The 13,513-nt window shown below is 48.3% G+C and overlaps 1 protein-coding gene across 1 annotated transcript; it reads left to right on the top strand.

Annotated features, from left to right (window-relative positions):
• Positions 1-1,719: 1,719 nt before the first annotated feature.
• Positions 1,720-10,253, top strand: CXCL14 (C-X-C motif chemokine ligand 14). Its single transcript, XM_086621812.1, has 4 exons — positions 1,720-1,783; positions 2,677-2,782; positions 7,362-7,472; positions 10,133-10,253. Exons 1-4 carry the CDS (start codon positions 1,720-1,722, stop codon positions 10,251-10,253), a joined length of 402 nt encoding a protein of 133 aa, XP_086477938.1.
• Positions 10,254-13,513: the final 3,260 nt, after the last annotated feature.

Genomic DNA, 13,513 nt, shown 5'->3' with positions numbered 1-13,513 from the left:
GCCATGCCTCAGGTGCACATATTTATCACCGGGCTGTGGAACAAACCTTTCTCTTTAGTCCTGTTGGCATTTAACAACACACCCCCGAAACGATCCCGGGCGGGATGCAACAAGAGCCTTAGGAGCTGGTTTAGAGCTGCACAGCACAAATACCCGAAGCACAACAAAAACTATCACACCATCTCCCCTGCCCCATAGCACCAGCCGCACAAACCTGCCCAGGAACGGGGCTTTCACCCCAAAAGCTCCCTGCCACGTTGGCAGGGCCCCCCTCGCAAGCCTCATCCCCAACGTGCCGCCCACCCCTGCTTCCCACATCCCGCGCAGGGCAGCGGAGGCAGGCTGTTCCCGGCGTGTCGGCACGTCTCACATGAAAGCCAGGGCCAGGAACAAGGCAGCTGCCTGCGCGCAACGTGCCGGCTGCGTGCGGTAGGGCTGTACTCGCAGCCTGCCAACACCCGGGCCGGGAACGCGGTGAGGATGGCGGCTGCCAATGGGAGCCGGCAGGAACGAAGCCATGTGGGAAACTTAAAATGCAAGCAGAGCTGGGAGCGGATGGCGTGTCCTTCCCAAGCGCTGCCTGAACTGGCAGGGTGGCTGGTTTCGGTCGGTTTCAATAACGTGGATGGGTGTGCAAGCGGGGAGCGTGGGCAGCGGTGTGCTGGGAGAAAGGCTGGCAGCGACTGGGGATCAGCAGAGGCATTTATCCGAAATGTGTTTTCAGTACATGGCTATGGAGGAGGTTAGAGCCCCGACTCTGATCTTCACCCGCTTCAGTTACACACAGGCAAAAATCTGGAATCTGGATTTTAAAGATGCTCTTTTAGCTGTTGCTGAAATCAGAAACAGACTCCGCAAGGGAGGGGGAAACACATATTTACATGGATGAAGTTCCTGCGTGTCGCTGCCCCGTTGTACCCTACCTTTAATGAACGTTGCTGGAGCGTTCATTAAAGCAATGCTGAATTGATCTTATTTCCTGTAACATTCCACATGCTAAACCCACCTAATAGTGCTCTTCAGAATGTTTTTCTCCCCATTTAATTCACTAAGCTTTCCTTGAGATTTGGAAGCCTGTTAAAGCTAGAAAATAACATGAAAGTCAATAGGAGACACCCCTCCCCAGGTGAGTCTTCTCCAAATCTTATTTCCAAGGCGCACAGGAATTTCTGCAGAGCTCAGGCTTCCCTTTTTTCCCCACCCAGCAGCCCCATTCATACAAATCCCCCCCCCGCCCCTCCCAGCAAACCTCCTCCTGCTGGGCAACGTCCCAGCTGGGCAGGAGCAGCCGCCCCATCCCCTGCCCAGCTCCCACCCCCGGGATGCTCGGGGCGGGCGGGGGGGCGGGTGCTCCCCGCGGGGCAGGAGCGGCCGCGGGGTGCCGGTGCCGTCCGTCCCCCCCTCCACTACCACCCTCCCCGGCGGGGCTGAGGAAGCGGAGAGAGCCGTGGAGTTGCTCTGCATATTAATGAGCCGGGAGCAAGGGCAGCAGGAGCTGTTTTAAAGGAGGACAAGGGGAGGAAAGCGGCAGAGCGCAGGCAGGAGCAAGGCAGGAGCAAGGCAGGAGCAAGGCAGGAGCAAGGCAGGAGCAAGGCAGGAGCACCGCTGGGAGCCGTTCCCTGCTGACATCCAGCTCTGGGGGGGGATCTAGGGGCCGATCCTGAAGCAAGAAAACCCATTCAAAGCCCCAGCATCTCTTTAGGTACCTCCTGCCTCAGCATGAAGCTCCTGACAGCAGCTTTGCTTCTGCTCTTCATCGCCATGTGCTTAGCCAGCGTGGAAGGTAAGTTGGTTTATTCTACTTATTCCCTTGTAAATATTCCTTGTTATTCCTCTTTTCCAGGCTTTTTGCTTTTTCAGTGATTTTTCTTTGCCTTGTGATAGCCTTGAGTTGGATTTAGCTGTCTCCTGCATGCTGGGAAAAGTGATGTGTTGTACATTTGGGGTAAGGTGGCTGCAAGTTTTTTTAAAGGTGGAAATCGAGGTAAAAATCCGTGTAACAAAGTTGTGTCTTAGTTGCAAGCCCCGACTCAGTGCGGGAATTCACGCCGTGCTCTCCGTTATTCAGGAATATTGCTCAAATATCTCCTCCAAAACTGAGGGTGGTTTTCACAGGGCAAATAGAGCAGAGCTGGGTTTGACGTGGTAGCCCAAATCCCACCGAGTGTGCCAGGATGCATTTGCTGCTGTGCACAAAAACGACGGTTAAAAAGCACTCCGCTTTTGTCCGGCTGCGAACGCACCGCAGCATCCGTGCGAGGAGAAACGACTGAAAGTCCTACAAAGTCCGAGGGAGCCATGAGTGAATGGGAAAGTAGCCGAGATGTGCGTTTGCTTGCCCAGTTTTTAGCAAGTTCTGACTATTTTGTTTCCTTTTGTTAAATGCAATTACATTTAATCACAGCAGGTGCGCTTTAAAAAGCTCTCGTATTTACTAAGCCTCAGAACGTACATAGTGCTCCAAGACCTATTTCCCAGAGAGTCACTACCTTTTCCTGGGATATAGCAAAGCAAATATTACTCTTTTTAAGCTCAACGGCATTACAAAATTCAGCTTTTCCCACTGAGGCTCGAAAGACCAAACTGAAGATCGTGTGCGCACCCAGGCTGGTGGGGAAGGGACGCTTGGTATGCAGGAGGCTTTGCAGGCACATGAGAAAATGCTTTCTCTCGTAGGCGTAAAGTGCAAATGCTCAAGAAAAGGTCCTAAAATAAGATTCTCTAACGTACGGAAGCTGGAAATAAAACCAAGGTACCCGTTTTGCGTGGAAGAGATGATTATGTAAGTTTTCCTTCATTTATTGCTCTCTGTTTCCTTATCAGCTGAATTGCTTTACCTTATACTGCAAGTTCCTTCTTTGTTCTTTGTTTTTCTCGTGCCCTGGCATGCTCATTTCTGGGAACAGGCATTTGCTGTATCAGGTGCAATAAAATATGCAATTCTGAGCAAAAACCCACTATCATTTTTCAACATAGTTTTTTTTCCCCTCAAAGAAGTGTTTACAGAACAGGCAGCAATAAAAGGATAATCGTTAGTTCAAGTTAAGTTAGGGACAAATCCTACTCCAAAATGCCTGATGTAAAATCCAGAACTATCTACTCAAGGTTGGGGCGTGCGGAGAGAGAACATGAGCAGAGTTCGGTCCGTGCTGGTTTTTGCAAGGACAAGTTATCCCAACCAGTCAGATTTTTGCCTGCGTTGCACCGGAGCCTTCCCCTTGCACTCGATGGGATTACCTAGCATGTAGGAAAACACTTTCCTGCCCATCTCACTGCACACCGTCACCAATGCTGCTGTGAAATCTCAAAACGACGTAGTGACTAACGACCCAAGGCAGGTACGGGGATTTTTGACATCTCTGATGCCTGGCTCAAAAGGAGGGGTTTTTAAAATGTTAAATATGGGTGGTTTGTGGTGGGTTTTTTTCTGTCCTGTTTTGGATATCTTAAAATCCCCCAACAAAACATTACCCAACCAGCACATGGGGCTGGACAACGACCAGAAGGGCAGATTAGCTAAGACCACCGCACCAAGCCCCTCTACCACCTAAGAGGGGGCAAAGAGGATCCCAAGAGCAGCTACACCCCCAGAACACCAAGGACTGATTTACTCCAGCATTTGTGTTCCTTCACTGAACGTTTGCCAGTTGCTTAATCTTAGAAAGGTGCTTTAAGAGCAGGATCTGAGTCCTGTCCTGCCAACCTGTGTACCACCTCCAGTGCTCTGCAATGCCCACGGGGCCAAATCCTGCCCATCCCACTGGCACAAACAAGGAGACACCACGAGAGCCTGATCCTGCTCACACAGAAACAGCTCACCAGGCTTGGCAGAGGGTGGACGGAGGAGGAATGGAGAGCTAAGCTTCCTTAGGCTTCCTCCAGATTTACACCAGCATCACCGTGAGCAACGCTTAGCTTGGGGAACGTCAGACTCACTTCTTTGAAGCCCAAACGGTGACCTGAACAGAAAAAAGCCTGCAGAGCATCACTGCCTGAACCAGTCTCTTGCAGCTTTACTTTGTTCTCTTTGACCTTTCAATAGCAAAAGGATGGTGTAGAGGGGCACTAACCCTTCGCGTCCCACTCCAGGCATTTGCCCGAAAGCAGCTGGCGGCCAGGGGATATAAAGTAAATCTCATTAATGCAACATTTCACTTGCAATCAGAAAGTCAGGAAAGCCAGGACCCTGTGCAGGAGCAGGTTGCTCTCCCAGCTGGATAGTGATGCAGATGCCAAGCGATGCTCTTCAAGACAGGAGCACTGCCCCAGATTGCAGCGGCTGCAGGGACAGTGCTGTCCCTTCGCTCTCTCCCAGCTACCCTGATGAAGTTCGAAGTCACCGTTGAAAGCAAACTGAAATTAATATTCAGAGAACCAATTGATCCGGGAGTCTCCAGACAGGGCGCAGAAGAGCTAAATTCCTGCAACCGAGTTTTTGTTGCTGTGGTGATCATCTAAACTGAGTTGTCAAAGCTGGGAGCCCCCCCAACCTCCTTGAGAGCTCTCATACCTTTTCATATGGGAGAAATACGCTGTAAATGGTGCTTGGCAGAGTAGTAGGTATGTGGGTGCAGCTTAGGAAAGACTTTGTGGTACAGGGTAAGAGGCAGCTAAACTGAGTCTGCAATTTATTCAAAACCTATCAAGATTCACGGTACATCTGGCAGCAAGTGTGTGTGTATCTGTCTCCCGGAATGAGGAAAAGCAGCAGAAAAGAGGAGGGAGGTTTAACTCTTTCTGTCTTAAAGGATCCAACCCCCCTCCATGTACTGCCTCGTCCGAAAGAGGGGGGATGTATCAGGGTGAGCCAGGGATGGGCAATGGGCACCGCTGGGAGCCTTTCTCAAGGGACAGCCGAGGCGGATGGTGATCCCTGTGCTGGCTCAGGTGAAGGGATCAGAGCCAGGACCCTGCTGGCCCTGGGGATAGGGTGTTTGTGGGCAGAGGTGCAGCCCTGCCATCCCTGCAGGTGAGATGCACGGGGGCACGAGGTGCTGGGGGGGTCACAAACTGACCCAGGGGTGCTGGTCACAGACTGACCGAGGGGTGCTCATCCCAGCCCTGGAGGCATGGATGTACTGGGAGGATTCTGGTACAGGAACCCTCAGACACCCTGGGTGAAGGCTCCAGCCACCAAGCCCTGGGCAGCTAAGGGACAGCTCAGCACACAGCCCTGGAGCAAGCTCATGTCCCAAATCCCACTGGAGGGATCTCACTGGAGTTGTAAGTTCTGGTGCTTCAGTCCCATCTCCATCCCTCTCAACTTCTTTTTGCAGCCCATCCAGACAACTCCTCACCCAGGGTATTGGCTCCCACAGCACCTCTTCTTAGTCATGTCCTCTTACATCTGCCAGGCCAGCATCCCTGAGAGCAGGGCCAGGTCAGCTCAGGGTGCCCAAAATGCTACCACCCAACCCTGTGCCCACAGCACCAGGGACTGCACAGGAATCACAAGGGTCCATGGGGCTGCCTTAGGAACATCTCCTCTGCTGTCCAGCCTCCAGCATCAAAGCAGAAAACCTACATGTGATGTCAAAGCAACACATCTCAACCTGAGAAAAGCTCTGGCTGTTCACCTGAGAAGCAAACCATGTATCTCCTCCTCCTTAGACTGCAGGCTCTAGTAAATCTGGAATCATCCTCCTTCATTCATGGTGCAAATTTAGTGCTTGCTGCTTTTCAAAAGGTGCTCTTGCTCTGCTCCTCCTGCGATTCAGCTTCTACATCACTTTCTGGAAATATCCTCTATGGTCTGTCAGAAAAGAAATCCAAGCCAAGGTCTGGCATCAGGCAGTGCCGATGGGACAGCCGAGAAGGTGTCTGCTGGATGGAAAAAGTTTATGCTGACCTCAGGTCCCTTAAAACTTGTATGCCTTGTGCCTCCTGTGAAGGTTTGGTTTCACTCCCATTCAAAGCCATAGGAAAATTCCCCTTCTCACATACAGAGGGGTTGATAACACCCTTGGAGCAGAGACAATCCATAGGTCTTAGCAGTGACCCTTCCCTTTCCAATGTCTGCAGCTACAGAGGCTCTTGGAGTCCATCCACCATTGGGGAAAGGGCCATGTCCACCAGAAAACAACCCAAAAGTCACACCTTGTCTTTCCGTGACTTTAGCTCACACCTGATGGAGGTGGAGCAGAGAAGAGGAGCAGGGAAGAAGGTTAATTGAACGGAAAGGACTATTTAAACACCTTGTATGACATTGAAATGGAAAACGTGGTGAGACGCTGAGCTCATGCAGGCAACGCGCCGCGTTTCACTTCCAGCCAGGCATGTTCTGCACCGGGCAGGTGAGCTGGGAAAGTTTGCAAGGCATTTTTTCTTGTGTTAGAAGATAAACAGCTCCTTTCTGAACCAAACCATGAAAGAAGCCCATCAGCATGCACGGATAGTTCTGGTTTTCTGCCATCGTTTTACTCATGTGTCTAGTGGTGTTTAAATAATTCCATTATAGGATTTTAGTTAAACTGAAAAATGTGTTTGCCTGTTATGGATAGCATTTCCCAAAAATGAATAATTTCAACAAAATTATGTTTTGGGTTTTTTTTTAAATCACAAAATAAATATCAAAACTGCTTGATTTTGAGCCCTGAAAAGTGATGTTTCTGAAAAGCCATCCTCTTGGGAAGCAGTTCCAGGTCTCTCATATCACCTGGGTTATGGCAGACCAACCAGCAACGGCTCCACTAAGGTCTGCAGGAGGAAGCCTAAAATGAAGGGAAGACCTTCACCATGGTTACCTCCCAACACGATTTGTCCCGACAGTAAGGGGACACCAAGCCGCTGCTGCTGGCAAGGAGGGAGGGATCAGCCTGTGATCAGAGGAGGCTGAAGCCCCCAGGACTGCCTGGGGCTCAGAGCTGGTCTGTTGGGCACACAGGCACGCTGCCACATGCAAGTATTTAAGATATTGCTTCCTAAAAAAAACCCCAAAATTAAAGAAAACAAAGGGGTGGAAAAAATAATCACTGAACCAGGTCTGATCTTTTCTCTTGGATGCAGCATTGTTGAGTGTAAGTGAACTATCTATTCATGCAACGACCTCGTGGTTGCCTGAATTAATCCTAATTAAATCAGCTATTAAGCTCGAAAGAAAATAACAGGCAAAATGATTAAAACCAGTGGCTAAGTCTTCATCTGGTACAACCTGGTATACGGTGTCGTGCTGATGGGTAACAGCTAAAGATTTGCTCCAATATCATGACAATGAACTCAAGTATCTGGCAGAGCATGAAAACCCTTCCACTGCCCACCTCAGCAAGAGCCCCCTGACCGATGTGGGCATTTGCCTGGCACGGGAGCGGAGGGTTGGCATCCCCCCAGTTGGCTCCCGTAACCTGTGCTCGCTTGCCTTGCAGCGTGACGCTGTGGACGCGGGTGAGAGGGGAGCAGCAGCACTGCTTAAACCCCAAACGCCAAAACACAGTGCGACTGCTCAAGTGGTACCGAGTATGGAAAGAGAAAGGCAGGTAAGTAGGAATTTGCTGCAGGAGTGAGGGGGAAAAAAATTCTTGGCGGCAAGTTGGGAAATCAGCCCCGTTCAGATATAGAATACACACACTGCAAACGCTCTATCCAGCACGGAGGATGTGTTTCATTACCAAAATTACAGCTCTAATGGGTGTTCTTGATGTTATTTCTTTCCTGCCACATGCAGTCCTCGCTTCTATTTTAGGATTAGGCTGTTCCAACTATAAATAGTAATTATTGTCTGCTAAACTATTCATCAGCTGATGTGCTCAGTTATTTACATCCACTCACCTCCCTCCTACGGGTAAAAAGCCAAGATGAAACATTAAATTACTTTCACAAGGAAAGCAGTAAGCAGAGCTGGGAAGAGAGCGTCCTGTCGCACACTTGAATCACACCGCCTCAAAATCACCCATTTCTGATGATGCAGGTCTTTGCCAGTTTTAACTACTGTATCGTTCCCAGAAAAACAGTAACTTGCTGGCAAGAATCTCTGCCACCTTCTCCCTTGCAAAGATTGTTTTGGGTTTTTTTTTTTTGCAAGTCATCAGTCATAGATAGAAAAGAGAAAGAGCAAGAAACATGAATTTCTGATGGTTGATGGCCAGTGGTGATGTCCCTATCTGTAATTAAGGGGAGCTGCCCAACTCCCACCACCTCTCCAGCCATGGCCAAGAAAGAGCCTCTGCACACAGTGCAGTCCCAAACCCTGATCCTCCTCAACCGATGGGGAATTTGCTCCCCAAAACTGAGCTCGAATGAGGCCAGCGAGCCCCATTTCTCAGCAGGTCCAAGGGTGCCAGCAAGCTCCAGCACAGCCACCCAATGCCCAGTGGCACAGGCAATGCCACAGGTGGATGCTGAGCCCCCCGCCCAGGCCCCAGCTCCCTGTGGCTTCTCCATACACAGAGCATGTGGGGAAGCCCCGGCTATTGGATAACCACATATTCACACTCTTCCTCTTCTTTTTCATTTGATAAGGCCGTCATTAAGATGATGAAAGATGCTCAGCCCTCAGCTCCTGCATTCAGGAAACACACAGGGTTCCCCTGAGGGGACTGAGAGATGCCCTGTGCAAGGCAGCCAGGGCCCGTGTGCCACAGACCAGCTCCCGTCTGCAGATAACACTGCTGCTCACCATCTCCTCCATAGCCCGAAATAGGGGTCAGCTCAAGGCTTCCCCACAGTCAAGGCAGGGGATGAGGACCATCCCTACTGCCAGAGAGGGGAGGAGGGAGAGCAAGCCCAGTGTCCCCACAGCTTTGGCTGCCAGCCTGGGGCGTGCAGAAAGGATGCAGGGCAACCCTCAGCGTTTTCACCTTGCTTTGCCTTGCCCAGCTCCAGCATCACCCCGCTGCGGGATGCCACCCCTGGCAGTACCCCGACACTGCTAACAGGGCAAGCGGGGAAGTCGAGCCCAACTACAGCTGGAGAAGCATCGACTGATTATTTCAGACATAAAGAGCCTGACTTCAACCAAGCCTTCATAATAAATAAACAATTTGTCAGTGCCTTCTAGTGCTAGCTATACTAAACCCACTGAATTGCTCCACAGGAAAACCCAGGGAATTTAAATGTAAATGGAGTTTACATAATATACATAAATATAATCCAAACATGAATCTCTTCCCCAAACCAGCATTGCCCCTAGCTTTCCCCATGCCATGGAAGATCACTGTCATGCATGATCCCCAGAGAGCCAAGGGTTTTTCCAAGCCTGGCAGGTGGTCTTCTCCAGGTGTAAATTAGAAAAATAATACTGCCTATAACTTTAGTCCAAACATAACAGATACTATGAATTTATTGTCTATGTACACCTCATGATCTATTTCAACATTTGTGTACAAGATTGCTAGACACTTTAACCACTGGAAAATGCCAGGCATGGATTTCTTCATCTTATGCATCCTGATAACAGTGGCAGAGCATGTCATTCCCCCCATGCCTGCAAAACGCAGTGGTGTCAAAGTCTGACCCTCCTCCTGGATGCTTATGGATAGCAATCCAGTGGCTTAAGAAAATAAGTTATTTAAGAAAATCACTTACTTTCCACTTTACTTAAGCAAAGACTAAAAATCTGGCTTCTTATTGTTGTTGTTTGGGAGGGGTGAGGGTATTATCTTATTAGTTTTAATAATTATTATTGGGAAGGCAGTTTTTTTCATTCATAGCTTAAATGTCTTGGTCTTGGCTTTCCTTCTGTTTAGGGTTTATGAAGAATAAGAGGAAGCAGCGTGAGGAATGGAGCAGACTCCCTTGGCTGGCGTAGGACTGGGCTCTGCAGAAGTTTATTTCTCTCTCACAGACATAAGACAGAAATTCTATATTATTATAAAGCACTTTTTACCAAGGGTCAGTTTTTACATTTTCTAGCCGCGTGCAAAAGGCTTCCAGATCTCACAAGCATCTGTTGCACTTCAGATTTCACACCCATCTGCTCTGTACCGAGATTGGGAAAACTCATGCTTTTCGTTTTGAGGTTGGTTTGGGTTGGTTTTTTTTTTTTATTGTTATTTGTTCATACTTCACTATGATGGCAATCGAGCTTTATAAGCTCATCAGACAAACAGAAACGTTTGTAAAGGTGTTCCACAGCCGCATCCCTCACCCTTCGGCAGCGGGAAAGCTCCGGCACTGCGGTTGTTTCTCGTGTTTGCAGCCTCCACCGCGGCCAGGCAAAGCGGGGACCAAAGACGAGTCTGCTGGGGAAGCTGCCACCGGAACATCACGGCTGTGACTGCACAAGTGAGGTCCCTCAGCACCTCGTCAACCGAGTCTGAGCATCACTCCTGTACCTCTTCTTTAACGGACTCGAGGTCTTGCTGCAAGGTGAAGCGTTCCATATCTCCTCCCATTTAACGTTCCGTGCATTAGAAGGCATTTCTAGGTCATTTTTATTACTAAGAAAATGGTTAATGTGTTGTTGTTTGGATTTTTTTCACCACCTGAAGTTCTTACAGAAAGTTTGCAGCTTCAGTACTGAGACATTTTAAGCTTCAAGACTATTGTGTATGATTTCCTAGATTTGTAGCAACAACAACAAAAAAAAGCCTTTAAAAGGTACCTTTTTATGAAAAATATGATAGGGCAAGCATATAAATACCTATATATGTTTTAGTCACAATACAACATATTCATTATTTTGAATGTAATACGTCAATGTTAAGCAGTGCATTCCTCTTTTTAAAAATAACAAAACTACCTTTCCATTTGTAAATATACTATAGGAAATCTCCCTATATTATCTTTCTGTATAATGTACTGTACTGCTAAATTATCATATGCTATTTAAATGTTTGAAATATTTAGAAGGTTGCATGCAGATTTCATATTTCTTTCTAAGACAAATGAAAAAAGTAATAAAAAATATATTTAAAAAAGCTGACAATTGCTCTGAAATTTCCTTAAGCCATCAGGGAACTCCAGCCACTTCTAACAACCTCTTTTGGTGGATGAATCGGGTTTGGGACACTGAATTAGGGAAGCTGATTTAAAGACATGGCATCTTGATGACATTGGAATTAGAAAACATTATTCCAGCCCAATTTAATTCCCTTTCTCATTTTAGGATTTAGACTTTACCCAAACACTGAAGAAGGGCTACCTACCATGCACCTATAACCACTATTCTAGTGTTATGTTAAATAAATGTAAATCAACTACTCCACATCCATATAGAGAAGTAAAACGCAGCAATTTAGAAAATCTCAGTTAGTTTAGGGAAGGTTGTACAATTAAAGCCAGGTTAAAAAAACTCTAGGAGCCACCCCCTCCTCTTTTCATGCAGTTTCAGTCCAACAAGTCTCCTACACTGTTCCCCAGCTAAAAAGAAAAGCAACAGCTAGGAAGGGTAAAGCCAGTGAGAGTTTAAATGCATCAAAACCCCCAGGGGTTCCCCAAACTGCTCCCAGCTGTGCCAAGGTGGCTTCACACGGGGCTGCCGCCAAGATCAGGGCAACTCCTGAAGCAGGGATCTTGTGCTGTGTCATCAGGGCAATGCCTGGCCTCAGCTCAAGGGTTTCCTCCAGTTCAGACAGAGAAAAAAAGTAGTATATGTATATGCACACACACCACATACTGATTTACTGCGGAAATACCCTGGCAGAGCTGAAAGAGAAAGACCTGTTAGATTTCAAAATATTTTCCTATTCTGTGCAAGGATGGAGCTATGCACTTCAGATTCTTCTTAGGAAGAAGCTTGAGAAAGATCCCAGAGTATTTAAGAAATGAAACCCCTGGGGAGGTTGACTGCAAGGCTCTGCTTCAGGCTGTGCATCCGAACCCAATCTCCGGGCAAACCCAGACCTGCGGGCTGTCCGAGCTGCCTCTCTCCTTTCTTGACTCGTATTTTAACAAAACCAGTAGTTTTTCCTTGAGGAGACTTGATTTCAGCGCTCTGACAGACTTCAAGAACAGACTTTTGCTTATTTAGTGACTACTGGGCAATGTATTTCCTGGAAAAGTATTGATACAGTTGCACAAGAGGTGGTTACGGCTCCGTTGGGAATGCTGGGCACAGCCCCGTTGTCCAAATACCGGACTCGGTGACTCACAATTTACAGGGTATATCATTTGTACAAGTGACTCTTTGCTCTGGGTTCATCTGCCAAACCAAAACCACCAGCAAAAAAACAGGGCACAGAGGAAACCAACTGTAAATTATTTTTTCTCCCCACTTGCTACAATGGAAGGCTTAAAAAAAAAAGTTTGGTTGAGTATGTGTGTTCCCTTTAACCCAAAAATCTATGCTTACAACAAAACAATTCTTGGAAACCATGAAGAGGAAAAAAAGTGATTCCAAGCTGTTTTTCCCAAGCCTGTTAAACTGCATCCCCAGGCAGGTTTGTTAAGTTCCCAGAAACGGGAGGAGCATCCCTTGCCATCCCTGACAGCACAGCTGTCAAAGGGAATACTGTGTCAGGAGGTAACTGCCACAAACAAAACCTCGACCGCTTTCCTTCAGATGGAAACATCTTTACTAAAAATATTTAAATATATATCTTTTTATATCTAGATTGGTACATCCTCCACCTAGATTTGGCAGCAGCCTTAAGGTGTGCTGTTGTTTTCCCCAGCACACTGCAGGCTGCAAAGCCACAGGAGACCACTCAGTCCAGCCCCCCCCTAACATACAGACCACACATTTGTGCTTTGAGATCAAAAACTTGAGCCACTGAAGTAGGGTCTGAGCACACCAGCCAGCCCCGACTGCTCACCAGTTCCCCATTTACCTTCCCAAGAGCCTGAACATTTGCAGAGCTCCATCCCAGGGCACAGGGGCAGCACAAACAGATCCCGCAGCTCCTTTACTCAAGCACCAATGTTACATCACAAGGCTGAAAACCCTTCACAGACCCCCCGAGGAGGGCAGGTAGGCAACTGCTTTCCCCCATCCAGTCTGCAAAGCTGCTCCCCAGGACATTGCAACCAGGAGCACACTGAGACAGAGCACCAAGCCCTGTGAACAAGATCCCATGACCACCCCCCCCCCATCCCTCCCCTGGGCACCCACAGGCTGCACCCATTCAGAAACAGCACTATTAGGTTTTATTTTAATAAAAGCATGAGGGTGAACCAAGCAGCTGCAGTGAAAGGACACAATAGCAGGGAGACCTGCCTTGCCTTTTCAGAGAGACCCCTACGTGGGATTAGTAACGTTATACAGATCCTTTCACCACTTGCCTTTCACTTGTTCATATATGGTCCAGGTCAGCCATGGCCAAAAAGTTTATTAAGAAGCGATAGCTGCTTGGTGGTCTGCATGAGACCAGGTCCAGCTCCCCCCAAGCTCCCTAAATCAAGGCACAAGGCCATGCCGGATTGCTACACGCACAGGGACCCCTCCTGACCACAGCCATGCAGTGGGAGAAGTGGCCCCGCACTAACGAGGTTTCATCAGGGCTGTGGGAATAAACACAGGGCTTGATGGTAAAGTCATCAGAGGGGCCTGGGGGTTTATACTGGTCACTCCGAGTGGGAAGTTGAGGATGGTGTTAAAGCAACAGAAATGCTCTTCGAGCTAATTAAGTATCAGAGTTGG

This window comes from Tauraco erythrolophus, chromosome 16, assembly GCF_009769465.1.
Source record: "Tauraco erythrolophus isolate bTauEry1 chromosome 16, bTauEry1.pri, whole genome shotgun sequence".
In the NCBI taxonomy this organism is placed as follows: domain Eukaryota; kingdom Metazoa; phylum Chordata; class Aves; order Musophagiformes; family Musophagidae; genus Tauraco; species Tauraco erythrolophus.
The sequence above is the reverse complement of the archived record's forward strand: the minus strand, read 5'-3'. Positions and strand labels throughout refer to the sequence as shown.